Source organism: Cyrtonyx montezumae, unplaced genomic scaffold, assembly GCF_038088225.1.
Source record: "Cyrtonyx montezumae isolate F1298 unplaced genomic scaffold, pur_monq_1.0 scaffold_4, whole genome shotgun sequence".
Taxonomy (NCBI): Eukaryota; Metazoa; Chordata; class Aves; order Galliformes; family Odontophoridae; genus Cyrtonyx; species Cyrtonyx montezumae.
In genome coordinates, this window is record NW_027072045.1 from 27,917,160 (window position 1) to 27,938,953 (window position 21,794).

The following is a 21,794-nucleotide window of genomic DNA, read 5'->3' on the forward strand; positions in this document are numbered from 1 at the left end:
AAAATATACTAATAACATATGAATGTACACTTAGCTTAGGTCTTAGGTCTCCAAATTTTAAGGGCAACTTTTTTCCCCTTATTTTTATTATTACCTTGTACAATGTCCTCGAAATTATCAGCTCTAATGATAGAATGTATTCCTTTTCATGAGATTCAAAATGAATTTAATAGAACTAGGCTGTAAAGGCTTAGATAGAGAAGCAGAAAGGCAAGCAAGTACCAAAAATAGCTCATACGACAGCAGGATACAAAACCAGAAAGGGGAGAAGCATTGGTTTCTGTTATTCAGAATCCCAAATTTAGTTAAATAGCTGTAACTGCTACATTCCTGTTTAGGGGCATCACTTTGGTAAGGCATGTGTAATTTTCATGTCTGTGAATAAACTTTTTGCTGGTTTTAAATAACAGATACTGAAATCAAACTAAGCATCAAACAAGAAAATACAGATGTATATCTGGTGGGAAGCAAGGACACGGTTACGCAGGAGGATTTGGATGTATTTAAACAGGCTCGGGAGCTTTCCCTGGAGGTAAGACTGCTTCATAAAATGCAGTTATACATGTAAATTAAAACCTGTTTCATTTTTATATTCGTCATTCATCTTAATTTTTAATGAATTCCTTTTTACCCAATGTGTCATGCTTGTTGTAAATTGAATTTGGGAGATATTGTGTATATAGTTTGTCTCCTAGATTAGAGATAAGGCACTGGAATGGGTTAGTTGAGTGACACTTGGGATTGATTTTGAAAGATATCTTTCGGCATTTTGGATACAGGACTACCACTGATTAAATTCAGAGATTTGGCATAGCTGACATCCTGGTTTAGACTGAGAAGGTCATGGTCAGTAAGAATGTGCTTTGATTTTCCTGTGAAAAGAGTCACAATGAAAAATGAAGTCTGTCCTAAGAAATGCTGGTTGGTAGAAAGAAAGTGGCCTTAGCAAGTTCATAACTTTATTTTGACTCTCCATTTATCACACTTCGAGTTTAAATAATACAGCTGACTTGTAGAAGCAAAAATGCTTGAGCTGAACTGGTCTAAAACAGTTAATACCAACTGGTGGTGGTGTTCCTCTTTAAGGTATGTGCTGGTAATTTTAGCCTATTGAGGTTGAGCTGTTTTTTTTATTGTGGAATCTGGCCAAGGCAGCTATTTTTTTTTTCTCCAGAAGAGTCTTAAATGTAGTTGTCAGAGAAATGAGCAAGCCTTGCAGATTTGCATGTTGCAAGAAGCTCTTCACAAGTCAGTTGTGAGGTGATTTTACCCTTTAAGCAGCAAGTGCCTTTTGAGAGCATGAGTCAGAAGGGAGGTGTATGCAACGCTTCAACTGCTGCTTTTTATAAAATTGCATCATAAACCATTGCATATAGTGACTTCTAATGGAAGCCAATTATCAGGTTAAAAATAAAAGAATTAGCATTACTTGGTATAGGTCAGTGCAATGAATTTATCACAGACTGAATTCGGAGTGTGTTAATCAACAAACTTGAACCAAATTTGAAAATTCAACTTCATTATTGGTTTGTTTTCATTCAATCGTAGAAATGGTTCCTACCTCTTCCTCATTTTTAACTTTCACAAGTTAAAAGATGTGATGTTTTAAGACGTCTAAAATTGCAATTAAATTACTTATTTTTCCATCTTTATTCCATTTTTGTATTTAGCCAGTGCTTTAGGTTCTTGCTGATCATACTCTGATCAGGTCTACTTCAGTATGTTAGCTGAGATCACTTTGTTTCAGTAAACCGTTGACAGATCAAGTGCCATTGTCTCAAGAAAGGTTTTGCTGATCCATTCTCCTTCCTTCTTTGTCATGATAACAGCTTAGTTTGAGTTAGGATGGTAGAAAAGTCATCTCACTAGGTGAAAGGTGCAGGAAAAGGATTCGGGCAGTCGTGCCTCTTCTTTGAGTGGGCCATTCATCATCTGATTTTACTTTGTGTTTGGGGCATTGAAAAGAATTTTCACCTCTTATATCTAGCTGTTGGCAAGCTCTTCTCTGTTCTGGGCTGGAAGAATTTAAGTAATATCTGAATATTGTCACACCTTCACTGGTTGAAATTGATAATAGATTTCTGTTTACTTTTTCTTTAACTAGTATTTTGCTTTTGTTGCACCTGACAGAAAATTGGGTGTAAAAACACTGGTGAAACAAGTGGGCGATACCCTTCGGTGATTGAGTTTGGAAAATATGAGATACAGACGTGGTACTCTTCACCTTACCCACAGGAATATGCAAGGTACTGAGTTGTCAAGATTGTAGTGTATTATTGTTTTAAATAACATAATTTAGTTTCTTACTCTTCTGTAATTGCTTGTCATGTATCTGTATAACTTGTAAGAGCAAATATGCTTTTGTAATTACAAGAGAGACCAAGAAGTTGCATTGTCTTTTTCTAGTTCTAATCAAGGACAGCGTAAAAGTACTGATTTTATTTTCTTCCCAGTCCTTCATAGACTTTAGCTTTGCCACATGTATTGGTATTTCTTTTCAAAGAGTTTGCAACCAGGTATGTCCAACTTGTGGCTGCTTAAAGCAACTAATTTTGTTTGTTATCTAGGAGTTGTTAACTTCTTGGCCTTAAAAACGAATAAATAAAAAATAACAAAAAAAAGAAGTCTGTAAATGTTAGATAAAAAAGTCAAAGTGAGGCAGTAGTGACTGCCTTGCACAGGGTGCCTTAGAGTCAGATGAAAGCATAAACTAGTATATGTGCTTGGTAGATCCCTGTTGATTTTTTTTATTTTTATTTTTTTGCATGCGCTGAAAATACATTTTTTATTTATCTATTGTGGTACGCATGGAAATTTGCAAAACTGTGTATTCATCAAATGGTCTACCGCAGCAAGCAACCAAGTTATGTGTTCTATTCCTAAAACCTTTGCATGGCATTGATGTAAGCTGCCTTTTCTCTTTTCCCTCTCATTCCTTGATGTTATCATCTTTACATAATGGGAATGAGGGACATGTTATGGGTTGATAATATAAAATCGTGGCCTAAAAATAAGTGTAGATTTCTTTATTACCAGTGCTTTTATAGTGTTATTCTTTTTATTTTAGTTCTTCTTTTAATCTCTCAATTGGTATCATGTTATGTGTGAGATACTTGCTTTATTAAGTAAATTAATCACAAATAGAGGCATCATAATGGATTGTCATTAGCATGAGACAACAATGGGATAGCAGTTGTAGGAGACAGTGTGGTTCTTGGCTATAAGTACAGTGGGATTACATAATGGAACAAATAGTTCAAACTATTTTTATGTTGATAAGCTTTCTTAGAATCTTGGAATAGTGTAAACCATGGCTATGATCCCAGGATATGCTGGTAGCTTCTGAGCAAAGATTCTCCTAAAACTTTTTAGACTGATTTTTGCAGAGGTCTTCCACTGCTCTGGTAATTTTAAAGCATACGTTAATAGCTGTGAAACTCACTGTAAAGGGGTGAGTTGTAGTATGCACAAAACTTGTCAGCATTGTCTAACATGAGTCATTTGAGTTAGTTGTTTCTCGTCTGAACTCAATCTTCCATGCAAGAATATTCACCTAGTATGCATTGTGTCATGGAGATGGATGAAAGGGAGATTTTCACCTATATGTGGGCTGTTCAGATGGGCTTCTGTGGTCAATAATATGATAAAGTAGGCAAAAGGGATGGGAGAGTAAAATTCTATCACAATTTGCTGTCCCATTTAAATATTAGGAGGAGAATGGGAACAAAAATAATCTTTTAGCTTTTCCATATCCAGAGTAAGGAAAATTGAAGGGAGGGGCATTACTTTGTGTTCTGCTGTGTGTTTGTGTTTCTTGGAAGTAAAGTGTGAAATTGGAGATATGATTCCAGTCTACCTGATGGAGACGTGGTGGAGATCACAGCAAAAACTTCTGTTGAATGTGGGAAAGGGGAAGTAACAGAGATCTGTACTGTAAAACAGTTGACCATAATCCCAACTCTGTTGAATCAGTTTTACCATGGTTGATCTGTCATCTTACTTATCTAATGGCTGATATAAGTATTTAATTATTCCCTGTAATGTGATGTTTTTATTCTTAATATTTTGGTTTTTTTAATGTGCAGCATTTACTCAGCGTACTTTATATTAAAATGGGGAGGGCGTTGTCCCTTTGCGGTAACTTTTCTGTTTACAGGATTTCACTATTTTTTATAAAATATCTTTCTAATTTTTATACAGACTACCAAAGCTTTACCTGTGTGAATTCTGTCTGAAATATATGAAAAGTAAAAACATTTTGTTAAGGCACTCAAAGAAGTGTGGCTGGTTTCATCCTCCAGCCAATGAAATCTACAGAAGAAATGACCTGTCAGTATTTGAGGTAGGTACATCAAAGTCTGGATTTCTGAAGTTAGATTTCTGATTAGTAGATTAGATTAGTTACAGACTAGTTGTAAAATTGGTGGTGGTAGGAACTTCAGCATCAGTAGGGAAACTTATACTCTGACATACTCAGTCACACTAATTTTCTTTACTTGCACTTTATGAATTACTCAACCTTTTAAGATATTTGTATAGTGTGTGTTTTAGATAGAAACTGCAATGGAAGCCCTTAGGCTGAAATCACCTTTCCCTCTCAGGAGAAGTACCTTTCACCCTTTCATTTCTGGCTATTTGAGCATTTTGAATGTAGAGAGAGTAGTAAACATAATGTAGATAGTCCTATATTAAAGCATGCAGTGCTATTTATTCTGTACTGTTCTTGAATTACAAATATGAGATACTTAAGTGCTTTTGACTTACTTGTGGGTGTTTTGGAGTTAAATGTCCTGATTGAATGATGGAGGTTCAGTCCAACTTCAGCCACAGCAAACTGTCTTTAATTTAGAAATTACAGAATTGAGCTTATGAGTACATAGTCTTCTATAATCTAAATATTTTACTGGGAGACTTCTACTGTAAGTGTATATGAGTTTTTAAGGATATGCTAGACAACAGGAGTCTTGTGTATGAGATTACATCCCTGCAGTAATTAAAGCTACACATTTTCCTACTGGCTGTTTCTCAATAATCATTACAAGTGGTGCTAACAGAACAGACTGTCAGGGGTCCTCCAACTTCTTTTGAGCGTTTTACTGAGTAGCTGTATTTGGATGTGTACATTGCTAACTTCTTTTTAATTGCATGTATTATAGATTCCACTGCTATTTTATGTTTTCCTAACGTACAAATGTCTGTCATGCTACGTAGTTGCCACTGTCTAATCAAACAATGGTAAATGCAGTTTTGGAGTTCTTAGATTAAAAACAAAATCTTAATATTTGTGTAATTAACTTGTTTTGCTTTGTGCTTTTAAAGAAAATAGCTATCTGCATCAAGATTATTTCCTTCCTGAGTTGAGTAATTGTTCTGAAGACTGTAGATGTGCCAGCAAAAGGCTTAAGTCATAACAGACTTAATTCTTTTTCTATTAAAAACCAAACTTGTTCTGTCAGTCCAAAATAATTAACCTTTTCTCTGTTAGCAGCTGTTAAGACCTGTGCAGCATACAGCCATAGGCAAATTCTGCTTTTCATTTTGTTTCATTAATAAACTACTGGTAAGCCGTGACTAAAAACTTGTTTAAAACCAAGTAAAATACAGCTCTCAGTGGGGAGGAAACCACACATCCCAAAAACATATGGAAAACAAGGTGCATGTGAAAGAAATGTTCAGATTTTCACTCTACTGCTTTTATTCCCTTTCTCAATTTTAGTTACTTCAATAAACACATATGAAATAGTCCGTCTTATTTTGAAGGTTAGCTTAAGTTATTATTCTGATAACTTTAGAATCTTACTCACCAGCTGATGTCCTTTCTCGTAGGTACTTTCAGGAACTCTGTGCATCAATTTTCTGTTTTAACAGAATGAAGAGTTTGTGGTTCCTTTTTTGCTTTATGTTTTCTAGAGAGAGATAAACGAGTCTGGCATTTAAGACTTACATACCTCTGCTAAGAGCATGGCTTCGACAGATTTGAGAGAAGGCTTTGACATAGTTTACTATGTTGTAGCCAGGAAACTTTGACAGATGCTTCCTTTTGAAGTTTTAGTTGTTGTCCTTCATATTTGCATTTAAAGCTGATGAGCAAGCTGTAGTTGCCTGGAATTTAAGGAGCGTTTTTATTTTTCTATACAAATCTTCTTGCTGAAAACAATAGCAGATATAATTGTGTTTTCAAACTTGTGGCTTATCCACTGATGAACTACTTGTTCTCCTTCAATTTGCACACTTGCTACTAAGAATGAAAAGAAAGGGGAAGGGAGAAAAAAAAAGAAAACCTTTGGACAGTGGAGTGAGTTGTACGAGAGCTTAATCTAGTTGATAATGTTCTCAAGTGATGTATGCAAGTATATTCTGATGTCTTCATTAATTATAGTTGTGTTGGCATTTTTTTCTTCTTAATTCAAATAATACAAGTATGTTACAGAAGTCACTTTGAAAAATATACAAAAGGTTTAGATTTACTCATTTTTAACTAGGTTTCTTACTAGAAACAGAATAAAAGGTGGTTTCTTTTGTGCTTCTGTGTGCCTACTGTTTGGCTGGCTCTGTGAATGAAATATAAATGGTGACTTCATCAAAGAACATCAGTACAAGCAAACATTTCCATTAACATTATTTCAAACGACTGTTGCCTTTGAACCTTCCCTTTCAGGGAGTAACTAATTGATCTAGGAAATCTGTATGTATGTCTGGCTTTTCTATAGCTGTCTGCATCACAGCTTGACTCTTTACAATCATAACATACCTAGACTAATTGTTGTACTTAGCACAAGAAATAAATTTTGAGACTCAACAGAGTTTGTTTTAGTGTTGCATAGTTTTTTGCCTTGTTTAGCTTATCCAAAACATGACAGTGATTGATAACAAATTGGCAGCCTGTTCATTAGCCTAACGCTTTAGCGATTCAACATAATGAACTTCATTGTTTATTAGTTTTGTGTGTGTATTGGATACCCTGGCCTTCTAGAGTATCACAGTTCAGTGTAGTTTTCAATAATACACTTTTGTTGTCTGTCGCTCTTGTTCACTCAGTCTTTGGAAGTAAGTTAAAGAGATAAGTAACAAGAAGTAGGAGCATCTCTCCTGAAGCTTTTTATTATTTTTTTTTCCTCCTGTAATGGTAATCTTTTTCATGTTTCCTCCTAGCACGAGTGATTCAAGAAACTGTTTTGTTGTAATGTGTTGATGGCTTTGGAAGTAACTGAATCTGTCTTGCTTTCTAGGTTGATGGAAACGTGAGCAAAATTTACTGTCAGAATCTTTGTTTGTTAGCTAAACTCTTTCTGGACCACAAAACCTTGTATTACGATGTTGAACCATTCCTCTTCTATGTTCTTACAAAAAATGATGAGAAAGGATGCCATTTAGTTGGATATTTCTCTAAGGTAAAATACCAATTTGTATTCTTAAACATTTCTCATGTCTCAGTATTCTTAATATTGTGTCAACAGCAAAGAAGAAATTGATTCAGAAAATTAAAATCCTCTCTGTAAATCTGAAATGGAATGTGATTGGTCTCAAATGTACTAGTAATGTCTTTTCTCAAAGACTGATGCAAACTGAGAAATTGTATGTATGTTCAGACAAGTACATTTTTTTCATCATGTGTGGTGATTTGTACTTGTACAGTTGGAAATTAATTCTTTTTCTTCCCATATCAGATTTGTCTACTAAATCTAACTTCAGAAAGTGATGGATGTTTGGAATTATGTTGATTTCTGTGATTTCATGTCTTTGCTGATAGCAGTTCAGCTTGCCTAGTTATACATGAATGGCCAGCTGTGTTCATCTTTGTTTCTCTCTTGTACAGACTCCAATCTAATAACAGCTACTTAGTGTGCATAACTTAAGAACACGAGGCCTAACCCGATGGTGGATATCTTCTTTAGAGTAGATGTATTTTCCTGTGATGTCATTTTGAGTTTTAAAGTGATATTTGTTGCTATAGGCTCTTGTGGACTGTCCTGACAAATGGTAACAAAAATAGTGGTGAAAGATAATTAGATATACTTGTAACAAGGAAAGCATCCAATTGTCAGTTTGTCTGGAAGAAATTTGTTAGCTTGGTATATAGTTATAAAATCCATACTTGTCTCTAGTCTCACTACTTCCCTCCGTGTATTATTTCCTTTATTTAAGAATAGATTTGAATTTATTTATTTTTTTAAAGAAGTCTAAAAAATGTTCAAGAGTACCTACATTCTGCATGGTGATCTGTTGGGATGTTTTGCTGTCTTTTTGAAGTGGTTTGCTGATTGAAGTAACAATTTATAGGCACAATTGGCACTCTCTTAAGTCAGCTATACATTCTTGTGACGTCCAAACAAGTCAACTTTGATACTGGCAAATATTTCCTGGTAGGCTTAGATACTGCAGGTGTCCAGATGAATCTCTCCTGATATTTCTACAGCTATTCAGCAAGAATGCATTTTGTTCTCCTGCTCTACCCTTGTGTATTCATTGGTTTTGGTGACTGCAAATGCTTTTGCTACTATAATTGAAGACAAAACTTTGCCATCTTGAGTTCCTCTTCAGCACTGAAATTATTTGCGTGTGCCCTCTCTTTTTTCAAGTGTGTGTTTGTACGTGTGTTCCTGCTGGGAAAGGTGATGCTGCTTTTCTTCCCTGAAAATGAATTGATTGTTGATTGTACAAAGTACACATCTGTCTTGAGAGCTTAGGATCTTGAATAGAATTTGTAAGCTTGTCCAGAGAAAATGCAAGTTTCAGATTCATTTTACCACAGAAAATAAGAAACTTTCTGAAATAAGGCATTTGTATCTAATTTCGCACCTGAAGAAATGTTTGGAAGCCAGTGCGCTGGAATGTGGTCCTGTGAGCATCATCACTAATCTGGTGTCATCTTATGTGTGGAGGCTAAAATAATAGGTGGTACCTTGAGCTACCTATGTGCTTGCCCTGACTTTTTGTGCATCATTATCTTTAGTTGATTTGGTCTTCCTCAAAGCTACTAAGTGCTGATTTATTGTTTTCTCTTTAATCTTTTAAAGGTAACAAGGATTTAGGGCTCTTCCTTTTCATCAATAAAGCCTAAAGAATGTAAAACCTAAAAACTATATTGTTAGAACAGCTTCTGGTCATAATCCTTCCATTGTGTTTAGCAGTCAGTATAATACTTGCCTGCATTGTCTTAATTATCATATGACTTCATTTTGTCTGGAAGAGCTTTGAATTTTGAGCATTCTGCCTTCATCTGAGTTCAGGTGAGAAGCTTTTAGCTCTGAAAAAGTTAGTATGACTTGGTTCTGTGGCTAATAGGGTGTTTTCCTTGCCACTTTTCACTCAAAGAAAACAAAAAGATGGAAACCAGCAAGCTGTTAGTGTAGTCATTGCAGGAAGTAGCACTTCACCTTGCATATGGGTATTATTTTCTCCTTTTATATCCTTGAGAGAGAGGTCAGCAAAGCATGAAAATATTTTCCTCTTCCCCACCCTCCTCCTTTACTGCACTTAACCTTCATTATGATGTTTAGACAACGTATCTAATTTTCAAGGTGCTGAGTAGCTAACTAGTAAAAATAAATATTTTGAAGGGTATGTTTGATTGATACTTCCTTCTTATAATTAAATATTAACACTGAATTTCTCGACTTTGTTACTGACCTCAAGCATCTGTTCACCTTATTGGGATATTTTGAAAGGATAGTGGCAGGTGCAGGCAATTGCCCACTTCAGCAGTGCTTTGACATACTTGATCTGTTTCTCCTTCCCTCAGGAAAAGCTTTGCCAGCAGAAGTACAATGTCTCCTGCATAATGATCATGCCCCAATACCAAAGGCAAGGATTTGGAAGGTTTCTCATTGATTTCAGTAAGTGAAGTGTTTTATTTATGTTTGTGATCCAGGGAGCTGCTGATTGTTATAAGAAACTGTAATATGTAGAACTTTATTTAACTTGCTTTGTTGTTTTTATCAATAGATAATGTGATTTGTGTTTTTATCTGCATAGGATAGGAAAGCTCCCTGAAGTGAAAAACATAGCGCTGCTCTGTTATTGTACTCCAGGAGATTGGGAATGGATCTCTCAGCAGTAATATTAGCTCACAAAGCTATTACCCTGAATGAATTGTCTAAATTACTTTCCATTTTGCCTTGCTCATTAGTAGAAGAAGAGGTAATTATTTGTGATTAAAGCCTAAGAAGATGTTAGTGCAAGGCATTTTCTACATTTTAATATTTCTGACTTTTATGCTCTTTAGCTAAAAGAACTCTTTCAGCTGAAGAATTGCTACATATGTGTTTTGGTTTTTGTCTTAAAATACGCCATTTCTTAGTGGAAATTGTTACAGAGAAGTTTAGGTGTTCATAGGTGTTCTTGCAGCTTTGTTTTGCTGTTGTTTGAAAGCTTGAAGAACAGTTCTTTAAGTATAGATCTGTTATCCCTCAAATCTTAAAACAGCAATAAAGCTCTAAACAAAATAGTCTAGGGAATCTTCTTAGGTAAATGTCCTCAGTGCCACTGATATAAATAACACAACTTTATATTGTGATTTAAAGGGAGGATGATGTATACTGCATGTAGTTGAGAGAAATGGTGAATACGGTTTTCACCATTACTTAGGGTTTTTAAGGCAGTGTAGGATTATGTAACAACAGAAAAAGTTAAGAAAATAAAATTCCTGCCCAGAAGGTGTGTGCTAGAACAATAAAATGCAAATAAAAATACATGGCAGTATAACAGCAGGACAAAGGAAATAATTTCTAACTAGTTTTCAAGTTCTGGGTCTTAAGTATGCTACCCAGCTTGACTATGCTAGTGATAATTTACTTGGTATGTTTCTTAATTCCATGGCTTTTTAAACAGTCTTCACTGTACCCTTGTGAATTAGGTAAGGCTGGTCTTGGACCACTTAATCCACCATTGAAATGCAGTCATCACTGATGTGGAACACAGCAGCTGTTCTGCTATGTGCATTCTGCACCGTTTTAGGAAAGACAGTGAGAAATACCATGTATTCCAGAACTGCATAGTGTGAGTTTAAGCTAGTTACTTAGAAACTGACCTTTACCTAAGGATTAGCATCTCTTCTTGTGAAATTAGATAGGGATACAAGGTAAAAACTGGTAAGTACTTCTAGGCTTTTATATATTTTTTTTATTTTTATTGTGTTCTTCCAAAAATAAAAATAAAGAAGAATAAAACCACTCTCAACAAACATATTTCTGCTTGAGTGCTGATGCAGCACTAGAGTTTTATGTCTACAAAACTGTTGGTACAGCTATGAAACCTGTGGGTTCCATAGAAGGTCTGTATTTGAATGTGATGTGTTGTTCTGGATCTTCCCTTTTTATGTTAATGTGCCATGTGCTGCTTCATCTGTAAAAGCTGGTAATATGTTCTGTTGCCCTTACCCTCTTATAAAACCTGATGACACATCAGATTATCTGAATTGTTGGCGTTCTTCTGGTGATTTGCAGCGTCACATAATGGTAGTACTAGCTTGAAGTTCCTGGTTCTATCTTTATACCTCTCCTCTTTGCAGACATGATCGTATCACAGGTACAAGCTACAGCTGAATACCTGCTGGGCACAGTCTGAAGAACAGTATTAGCTTCTGCTGTTAAGACTCTGAACGTATGTGAGCAAGCAGTCAGTCCTTCAGTACTTCTCCACAGTGTCTTCCATTTCTTTTCTAGATAAAGGGGCTCTCTTAAAAGACTGTCAATCAGTCTGTCCTGGTTTCCTACAGAATGAAGAACTGAAAGGTGACTGGAGGTCTGGGTCTCTAGTGAGAGGTCAAAAATAAATGAGACATACGTGAGAGAACTGCTAGTGGCTGTTTCTTCCTAGCTGTAAAGAGGATGCAGATCTTGTTTTCTTCAGTTGTTTTTATATCTATTTGCAGGATGCAGGCTAAATGTCATTAAATGGGGAAACCATGGCTTGATCCAGATTTGTCAGCTCAAAATATATCTCCACCAAAATAAAAATCATCCAAAATCAGGGTTTTTTTTGTTTTTTTTTTCCTCCTTTGGTTTTATTTGTGCTTCTATCTCTTCTGTTGTAACTGATGTCTGACTGCTGTCTTTTGTGCTTCACCATTTCTGCCCAACTCTAGTCCACTGCAAATAATTATGCTAAGAAGGCTAAGAATTTGGGATATTGCTGAAGCCCAGTTATCATTTGAAAGTTGCACTAGTTGCATCTAAAATAGTTTTGATTGTCAGTAACCTTATCTAGACTGTCATATTTTCATAAGTCTACCAGAAGATAAATTTTATACTCTGAATGTTAAATCCCCATTTATCATGCGTGTAACACATCTAACTGCTCTAATTTTGAGTTGTGTGAAGCTGTCACTGAAGCTTGTTGACGTTTTTAGTAACAGTAACTAAAACTGTTTGTGGACTGAAATAAAACAAACAAAAAACAACTAACCACTGTGCAAGTAATGTTCAGAAAGTGATATTTACGAACCACAAAGGGAAAGATCTCAAATACTTTGTGCAGGCAGTTGACTGCTTGCGTTACTTTGTGCATATCTAGACCTTCCAACAGTTGGAAAGGCTGGGAAAGGCACAGCCTTAAGCCACTGCACTGCTTTTGCTGTGTCAGCAACCTGCTGAAATTATAGTTCATGGTACAAAATTACCTACTTTTTTGATAAAATGAAATTAATTTGTTCAGTTTGTGGTGCTTTCTTTTGTCTTGAACTAATATCATCTTTACTGATGAGTCAATGTAGTCTTCCTGCTGCTTGTGAGGGAAAATCAATCATTCTGTTTTGCAAAAAGAAGCAGGTATTTGTTGTCTGCCTCTCAGTTTATCAACTTCATTATTTTTTTTTGCTAAATACATTTCAACTAATCTGTATCTCAAATAGAAACTGATAATGCTAATATTTTTTCACTCTGTAGGCACAAACTTAAAGGTTTTTTTAAGGTCTGTCGCATCTTACAGGGCAAAAAAAAACAATTTAGAGTGTAGTGTGGAAAGAAAATGTGCTATAAAATATCTGAGTTGTCTAATCTGATTGCCTTCAGCAAAATCTAGTGTGTAGCTTTCTATAGGTAACTGACTATTTTAATATAAATGTGTTTTTTTTTAATACAATATATTCATTTATATATGTTCTGTTTTTAAAGTGTGACAAGACCGTACTGCTTGAAGGGAAGTTGTTTTGACTGTGATAGAAACTTTCTGGGCTGTTAGAAATTGGGAAATTACAAATTAGAATTTGTAACAAACAAAACCAGAAAAAAAACAACTGAATTCTTCAAATAGTTAAACTATTGATTTGTAATACTGCTGACTTGATACTCTATTTATTGTAAGATGGAATTAGTTTAATCTGTTTCATTTTTTCTAGAAGTATGTCTCATTTGAAGACAAAATAGTTCTCATGAAGACTTCATTTTGTTTACACTGAGTATGCTTTTTTAAGTGTTCTCTTCTAACAGCCTGATTTTTGAAATAAGGAACCTTAATTTACTCATTATATTTAATATCTTCCTGCCTTTTTTTACAGGTCAGTAATTGTTGCCAAATTTATTTTGTTTCCATTTATTCTTTTTTGTTTTCTGTAAGGCTGACCAAATTATAGTTAGTGTTCTACCTGAGGGAAAATAATCTATGGACTTCTGCATGAATCTTTTGTACATGCTGTAAATTAAGCCAGTCTGTACTTGCCCAGAACTTTAGTTGATCCAGAAGTAAACCAAACAGCAGGCTTTCATTGTATAAGATTCTGATCTGTTTTTTTGTTTGTTTGTTTTCCCCACGTTATATCTCTGTATAAGACCACATAGCTATTGTTCTTATCATGGGAATTATGTGTCTATAGGTGAGTCTTTGTCTTGCAGCATTTCAACCTGTATTACTTTTCTAGTTTTGATGGTGCAGGCAGTGAAGCTCCTATCCTCTGGCTGCACTACTCCATGCACATTTCTTTTATACTTCAGCAGCTTCTCCTTTCAAGATGGCTTTTCGTTACTTAATTGTCTTGAGATCTCAACAGTCTAAAATCTTTCATATGCTTGTTGCTTCTATACATTTAGCTTCAATACAAAAGAATCTTACTATTTCTTTATTTTCCATATCTAACACAGTGTTCTATATTGACAGAATGGAATATTAGAGTAATTCTTAGTTGTTTAAGGGACTTTTTTTTTCCTGCAAGTTTAATGCAATCTTTGAATGGCTGCTTCTTCACAAAACTAACCTCATAATAGTCTCTTAATTTTGCTTGCTAGATTACAAATTCCATGCTATAGGTCCCAGTGCATTTGCTACAGAAGCAGTTGGAGGAGAAAAAAAATGCATGCAACAATGCGAAGTTAAACCTGTCCAGCTGTACTGGCTACCACATTGCCAGTTTGTTTGCATCACGGCAGTGATTGGGTTCAATGCCCAGGAGCAAAGTCCACGATAGTATTTTGTTATTTATCTTGAGAGTGTTTCTGGTCCAGTTGATTTGCATCATTTTCTCCTTCCCCATCAGAATTCTTTCTTTTCATTTTGTTTATCTGTTCCTTGTGAAGTGATTATTTTTCTGTTACAGAAGAAACCTGTTTAAATGTTGCTGAGATTCTTGGATTCTTTGTTTTGTGTGTGTGTGTGTGTGTTTTCTATTTCATTTTTCTGAATGTTTGGGAAGTTAGGTGCTGACTCTTTAACCTTTTGTATCACCGCATACAACTTTAATATCTTTAAGTAAAGCTGTTTTTTTCATTAGCTCAAACTAATTACTGCTTCTGTTCTGGAGATAGGGCTCAGTTATCTGTGAGGAGTCCATGATAGGGAAAGACCGATTCAGGTCTGCTGATGGAGGAGAAGAAAAATTAACAACAAAAACCATTCTGTAAATTTTATATAATTTGAAGAGTTCTCTTCTGGTATAAGAAAAGTGACTCTGTTAATGTCCTGCTTTGCTCATTTCACTATATGTAATCTCTCTTTCTTGGTCAAGTAATTTTGTTCTTGCTCCTCTCTAGTACTTGAGAAAATCTGAAGTCCTCATTTGCAGAGGCAACAGAGTGCAAACAGCAGCAGTACTTGTGCAACAGTTAACGTATGTCACTAAGCAAGGCACATTTCCAAAGGAGTAGAGGAACAAAAATTCATTGCAACAAACAAAGAGAAAATTATATTTTAATGAAAAGAAAGTAATTGTCTTTTTCCTTAAATGCTTTTCATAAATGAGCATCAGAACGATTCATAAAAGAGGTTGGTACTGTAACTCTTGTTTGTAAATTAACTGTGAGGGAGAGGTCTGCTCTTTGGCTCCAAGCCACTTAGATTTGTGACAACATTTGTTAGACTATACTGCTTTTCACTAGGAGGTAGCTAAGCAAAAGCCTGTGTATGAGATTTGTTGTGGTGGTGGGTTCATTTGTCATTTATGGCTTTGAAGAACCTGACTGTAGATCTGGAACCTAAGGCCTGCTTCTTTGATCTCCATTCTAGTCCTGTCCTCTCCACTATGAATTCCTACAATCATTTGTGAACGTACAATGGTTTAGGGGCTTTTTTATGCAAATACTGAATCAAAAAAATATCCTGGGCTAAAATAGAGTGAAGAGAAAGGACAGATGTCCTTGAAGATGCTTGTTAAAGTTAGATTGCTTGTTGATCCCATATACTTTCATTGAAAATTAGGGGATAGTAATAGGCTATAGAATATGACAAAACAAAAAATCCTTTCCTAAGGGGTTTTCATTTTTCAGTCGGACACTGGGATGAGACAAAACAGAAAAGTTACAATGGTATGGAAATGGTGTTGCTTCTTCTGTTGGGTATACTTAAACACGATAAGCTATGCCAGACTATCAACAGGAGCTCTAGGAGGGTAAAGGAGAGCAGAAGTAATAAAAACAGGTGTAGTTTTATTCTGCATTATGATCTGTTCACATATGTTTGCTGTATACCCCTAGTTAGTGGTGTTTGTTTTGATCAGCTATGTAGAATTATCTTATAGTAGCAAATTGAATGCGTAACTTATAGAAAACCCAGTGCTCAGTTGGAAACAAGGCCTTGAATTAACTACACTTATGTTGTTTACTTAAGTTTGTACTTAATTTTAAATTAACTTCTGGAAAGCAAAGCAGAAAAAAGTTGAGATTGATTCTGTAATGGAACACAGCTATTATTGGAGACAAGATGAGGTATATCCATGTATATGATATTTACATTCTAATTTGCTTATGGGAACCACTTCTAAGGTGTGTGTGCTGCTTAGAGCTAATTTCAAGCTCCCATGGGCTTCAAATGGTTGGATCTACTCTTTTAATGTGTGTGTATATATAGAATTTATAGTCTAAATCCCTTGACCTGGTCATAGGAAGTAGTGCACTGTCCAAAAGAAATATTTGGGGGGAAAAAAAAGGAGAAAAAAAAAGATTTTTTTTTATGTAATGACTTTACTGAAATAAGGATATGCAGTAGAAATAATGTTTGAAAAGTGAGGGTGGATAAACTCCTTTAGACAGACATCAGTATTCCTTTCCAAAACTTGATATTAAGATATTTTACAGCTCTGTAACAAATATTGAAATACAGCAAGAACACAGTCTATAAATAAATCTACACTGGAGAAAACAAACAAACAAACTATATACAGTTACACTTTGCTACGCTCTGTGATTAGTATAGATGGGGAATGGAGTGGAATCATGCATCTCATAACCAGGAGCATTGTGATGTTCCCTTTCACATATTAAAATCCTGAACAGTTTCATTACTGTTGAGGGTATGGCAAACAACCCCTCAGAGTGAGAAGGAGAGGTTGAGGGTAGAGAGAAATAGTTTTTTGAGTTGTTTTTTCTTATGGACTTCTCTGCAAAAATGTATACTCAAACTACACTTAAGAAATTAACACTACTAATGTAACAACTTGAATAAAACAGGTGTATCTACTATTTTCCGTGATGACCAATACTGAGTATTTCTTTTTTTTCTTTAAATTACCAACTTGCTTGTATATTGCAGTACAGAGTACTGTGTCAATCTTATGGTTGTTTTTGTTGATTTTTATTTACTGATGTATTGTGGCCAAATGAAAGGCAGAACTCTCTGCCTTTTTCCCTCTTTCTCTTTAAGAGGGAGCTGAAAGTCTGTGGGAGCTGTGAATTTGTGAGGGAGCTTGAATGCTGCTGCTATTTTGTGTTCTTGACAATTGATTATGTTGCTGACCTCAAGGCATGAGTTTGGCCTCTCCTAAATAACTAATAAGGAACATTCTGTCAAGCTGAGATTTAGATGAGGGGGGAATAAAGATGGATTTTGAATCAAGCTTTGTTGACCTAAGATTATTCCAAGAAAATCATCCTCTTGGGATTTCTTGGCATCGCTTTTATATAGCTTCAAGACACTGTGCATTTATCAGAGCTGCAAAAGAAATCAGGCATGTCACTTCACATAAAACAGCTAAGAGTGCTCTAACTGAAGAGCATCTTTATTTCAGCTGGAATTTAAAACACCTAAAAGGCAAGGCAAAACGTAGAAGCAATGAAAACAAATGTTTGTTGGACAAAGCTGTGCTTATAGGGCATGAGTAAACAGGAGAAGCCATCTGCCTGAGATTGGTGATTGAAAACAGGTTTCAATTAAGTAGTACATCTTCAGTGTCAAAAATTTCTGCTTTTGGTTGCTTAGAGATGTTCTGCTGCAGCAAGTCAGTGGACAAAGCAGGTATTTGTTTGAGGTGTGTAGCCTGTTGCTCTGTTATTAATGTACCTCTAGCATCACAGCAAGGTATCTCGCCTCAGAGAGATAACCTTGTGGCTTTCTTAACAGATGTCTTTCTTTGCTCATGCCATCACTTATCAGGCAGTTCTACTTGCTTGTAAAGAAATGACTTTTTTACTTACTGCTGTTTTGAGTAACTGTAGATATTTAGCAGATTGCATGTCTTGAGCTTTGCTTTTTGACGTGTACTGTTACAGATGGATTTTTTCATTTGGTAGATAATGCATGCTTTTTTTTATCGTGCAATTTCTGTATCTACTGGCTTAAGTATCATTGTGTGTTTCTGTAACAACCTTCTTCACCCGTTAGTTCTTTTTTCTAAATCTTACTTGGTTAATTTCCTGCTTTGCAATGTTCTTTAGTAAAACAAATAAACATCAGTGATGATTTGCAGCCCGTGTAAGAAAATCTTTTACTTTACAGGGTGTTGGTGTCATGATCACTTACCCCTTAGTAAGTACAGTGTTTGCAGGGATATGTTTCTTTATCAGGGTGTGTCTTTTAGCTTTTCAGTGCTGACTCCCCATGTCATTTTTTTTTGTTCATGCTCTTTAGTATTACAAAGATTGCTCTTGCAGGTAGGAGTGAAAGATTGATAGGAAGGAATCCTGGGCTCTGAAACTTGGTTATCTACTCTTAAAACTGCTAGAATCATCCCTGGTACAGTTTTGGGATATCATTCACTCTCCAAGTGGCAACAATTTTCCTGAGCCTATAAAGAGTCCAAGACAGTTATGTTAACAGCTAGATTAGACATCTGTTCTCTTCTGGTGAGTTGGAGATGGAAGGTATGGTTGCTATCTGGCCTGTACTTACTAAGCTAAGTGGTCATGGCACCAACACTCTGTAAAGTAAAAGACAGCTGCATTTTTTTCTTACATGGGAAGATTCTGGGTATGTTTGGTTTACTTGTTACTTTAGGCATAGCCTCCTACAGTCCATCTTCCTGTCTTGTCAGTTGAAATCTTATTCTATGAGTATGTAGGTGCTATAAAGTGGCAAACATACAGAATTTTCTAATGAGCAAGATTGGTTTATTTCTTTAATGGTATTTATGAAGGTAATGGCAATTTTAAAAAGAAAATGTTTTACATTTGTGGAAACTACTTACTGTTTGATATCACTTATTAGATAATTCTAAGATATAAATTTAAACGATTCGGTGATTCAATAAAATGTTGTATTTAAAATTGAGAACACTCTCAATCTTTTAAACTGCTTAACTCTCTGACAAATTTCTTAATCAGATTGATGGTCAGGACTGGTGGCCCCTACACGTGCAAGTCTTGCTTTTAAGGGTACTTCAGTTTCTTTTTTCTTGTTCCTGCTTTCACTCCTCTTGTAAGTAGTCCACTTCATACACAGAACCTTCACTCAAGGGGTTTACTGGCATCTGGCTCAGATAAAACAAGTGTTAGCCAATTAGTTTGTTCAAAGGATGCCTTTTGTTGGTCTGACTGTAATGCAGTCATCTTTACCTTTCCTTCACTTCATGAAGGGAATTTGTTTAGCCCTAACCTCTTCTGTGAAGCTTTCTATAAAGGAACTAAAGGTTTTGGACCCCCTGTGTAGAGTTTACTTGGAGATATGGAAAGGAATGAGAGCTTGTAACAGTAATGAGTGAATCTTTGGCTTACTCTGTTTATGAAGAAAGCTTTTCTTCAGTCGTACAAAGAAGAAAAGAGAATAGCAGGTTGTTCACTGATCTGAGCATCTCAAGTAACAACTAGTCCTTTTTTTTCTTGTAATGTTTGTGTGGATCTTGGGGTTTGGGTCCTTTGAAGCTGCTTTAAAAGCACTTTCAAAGAGAGTACTGACACCTATTTAAGGTCTTCTATCCTTGACCTTCCATTGACGCATGGATAAGAACCGTCCAGAAGCACGCAGAATAGGTATGGAAAAAAAATGGTAACATGAGTTATAGTTTTAGTGATCTTAAGTCTTAATAAGCTCTCACTTTCACCTTAACCATTTCTACCTTCTACTCACGGTCACACCTCTGTATTATGAATGCTGAGCTGACCTAACTGCACTGAACTGTCCTGCCTGTTATAATTTTTCCAAATATCCTTTTAAACCTGTCCTCAACTTCATATAAACTTAAAACCAAGTCTTTTATTTCTATAATTCAAAAGGAAGTCTCTTAGGATATCTTCAAATGCTGAAAATTCTATTAGCATTGGATTAGCTTGCAGTAGGAAAACCTTTTTGGCAAATAAAGTTTTGAAAGATTGTAAGTGCTGCCAGTGGACTGCCATTTGTGTGCTGTGTTGTGCAGGTACACTTTGAACTGTACTTCATGATGTGGCATGCTTTCTTCAAACCAACTGATATGATCTGTGATGTTCTGCTATTGGCATGGCCCAACAGTTCCATGAGCGTAATGCAGGGGTTAGTTGTGCACTGATAGTATTTCTGTATAGCTGTTCAAAATTGATTGAAGTGGCCTTAGTGAATGGCTGGAGAACATGTTGATGGTGTTTCCATCTTTGTTGTCCATTTTTCCATTTATAACTCAGCTGATGGATACCAGTACTTACAGATGACATATTTCTTAAGCAGCCTGGAGCTTGTGAAAATTTACCTCAAGACATGCTCTGTGCTGTAGAAGCTCCGTAGCTGTTCCTATGGTTGTAGGAGAGCTAACACCTTCATGGTAGTTCTAAGTTATGTAATTACTGTTCATGAGTTAAAACTTCTTTTTAAAATGGCAAGCGAGGTTTAAGAAAGTGTACAACCATTTCATTTGTTTTTTCTTGTTTTGCTGTGAGACAAATTAGTGTAGCAAAAGAGACTTACTCTTGCAAGCCAAAGCTAACAGGTTTGAATTTGGGTCTTGTTTCAAATGATTTATTCCACATCCAGATTCTTAGTCATTACATATTGCAAGAATATCATTTGACTTGTTGTGGGTTTAAAAATGATTGCAATATTATACAGATGTGATGTGTTGTATATTTTTCAGTATTTGAATATGTGACCAATCAGTTAATGCTTTTGCAATGATATGCTATGATATTTCTAATAATTTTTCATCCTTTACACTGCAGAAGTGTAGAATTTTTTCTCTTCCATGTAAATGAATTAAAGGTTCACAATAGGAATGACAGTCAAGCAATTTCATGAGGAAACATAGAAGATGTGGTAGTTTAAAAAGTACTGAAGAAATACCTGCCAAGTTCACTAGAAACTACTAAACAGGAATTTTTAAGTGCTTGTCCTGGTACTGAAGGAGACTACTTCACTACTCTTTGTCATTCAGACCCATTTTTGCTGATTCTATCTGTTTCTGCTAAAAACTTTGTTTATTGGAAAACATTTTATTTTATTTTATTTTCTAGTTTTACTACCTTTCACTTGTACATATGAAAAAAATTCTCACCACATGAAGACCTACAATAAATAAGACTGAAGAGTGAGCTAAGAACTACCAAGAAAATAAGCTCTTTTGCTATTGTTTTGTGGTTATTTAGATGCCATCACAATGGTTAGATGCTGTCATATTGGCTTTGCCCTTATGGATGGTACATTTTGTGGTGGGGAAAATATAGGGAAAACCAAAAACATCTAAACGTTCTGTGTGTCATGCTCCTTCCCTCATTGTGTATGACTCACATAGTGAGGTCGATCTGTCAAATGCTCCATTAGGGAGCACACTACTAGTAGAAGACAAGAAATGATAACAGACTCATCTGGTGGCATCTTCTCAAGTAGACTGCGTTAAAACACTGCCCCAGGATGCCCTGGGTGGATTTTTTTCTGATTGCATGCTGAATTTTCAATAAAATGTACAACCTTATTGCCTGCTGGAGATTGCAGAACATCTTGTGATACTTACTAATATGTACAATTTACAAGTCGTATGTGGACCTGCATTTTACCTCCTTAAAAACTATCCTGCTATAATTCTGAAGTGTGGGTGTTATTTAATATACCATTGCTACTGTTAAGCTAAATAAGGTAATCTTTGTATTTACTATGAAATACTGCCTTTGTAGAGTTTTTTCAGGATGTTTGTCTAAAAACAGAAATAGTTGCATCAAAAATACTTGTTTAAAACCTCTATGTTAATGATGTTCGTG

The 21,794-nt window shown here is 35.5% G+C and overlaps 1 protein-coding gene across 4 annotated transcripts in view; it reads left to right on the forward strand.

Moving 5' to 3' along the window:
- KAT6B (lysine acetyltransferase 6B) overlaps positions 1-21,794 on the forward strand; it is a 93,007-nt gene that overhangs the window by 58,382 nt on the left and 12,831 nt on the right. For all 4 annotated transcript variants that reach the window (XM_065746480.1, XM_065746481.1, XM_065746479.1 and 1 more), the window contains 5 exons: positions 411-532; positions 2,131-2,246; positions 4,201-4,342; positions 7,230-7,391; positions 9,743-9,836. In XM_065746480.1, coding sequence (XP_065602552.1) covers positions 411-532; positions 2,131-2,246; positions 4,201-4,342; positions 7,230-7,391; positions 9,743-9,836 — 636 coding nt within the window. The remainder of the gene's footprint in view (positions 1-410; positions 533-2,130; positions 2,247-4,200; positions 4,343-7,229; positions 7,392-9,742; positions 9,837-21,794) is intronic.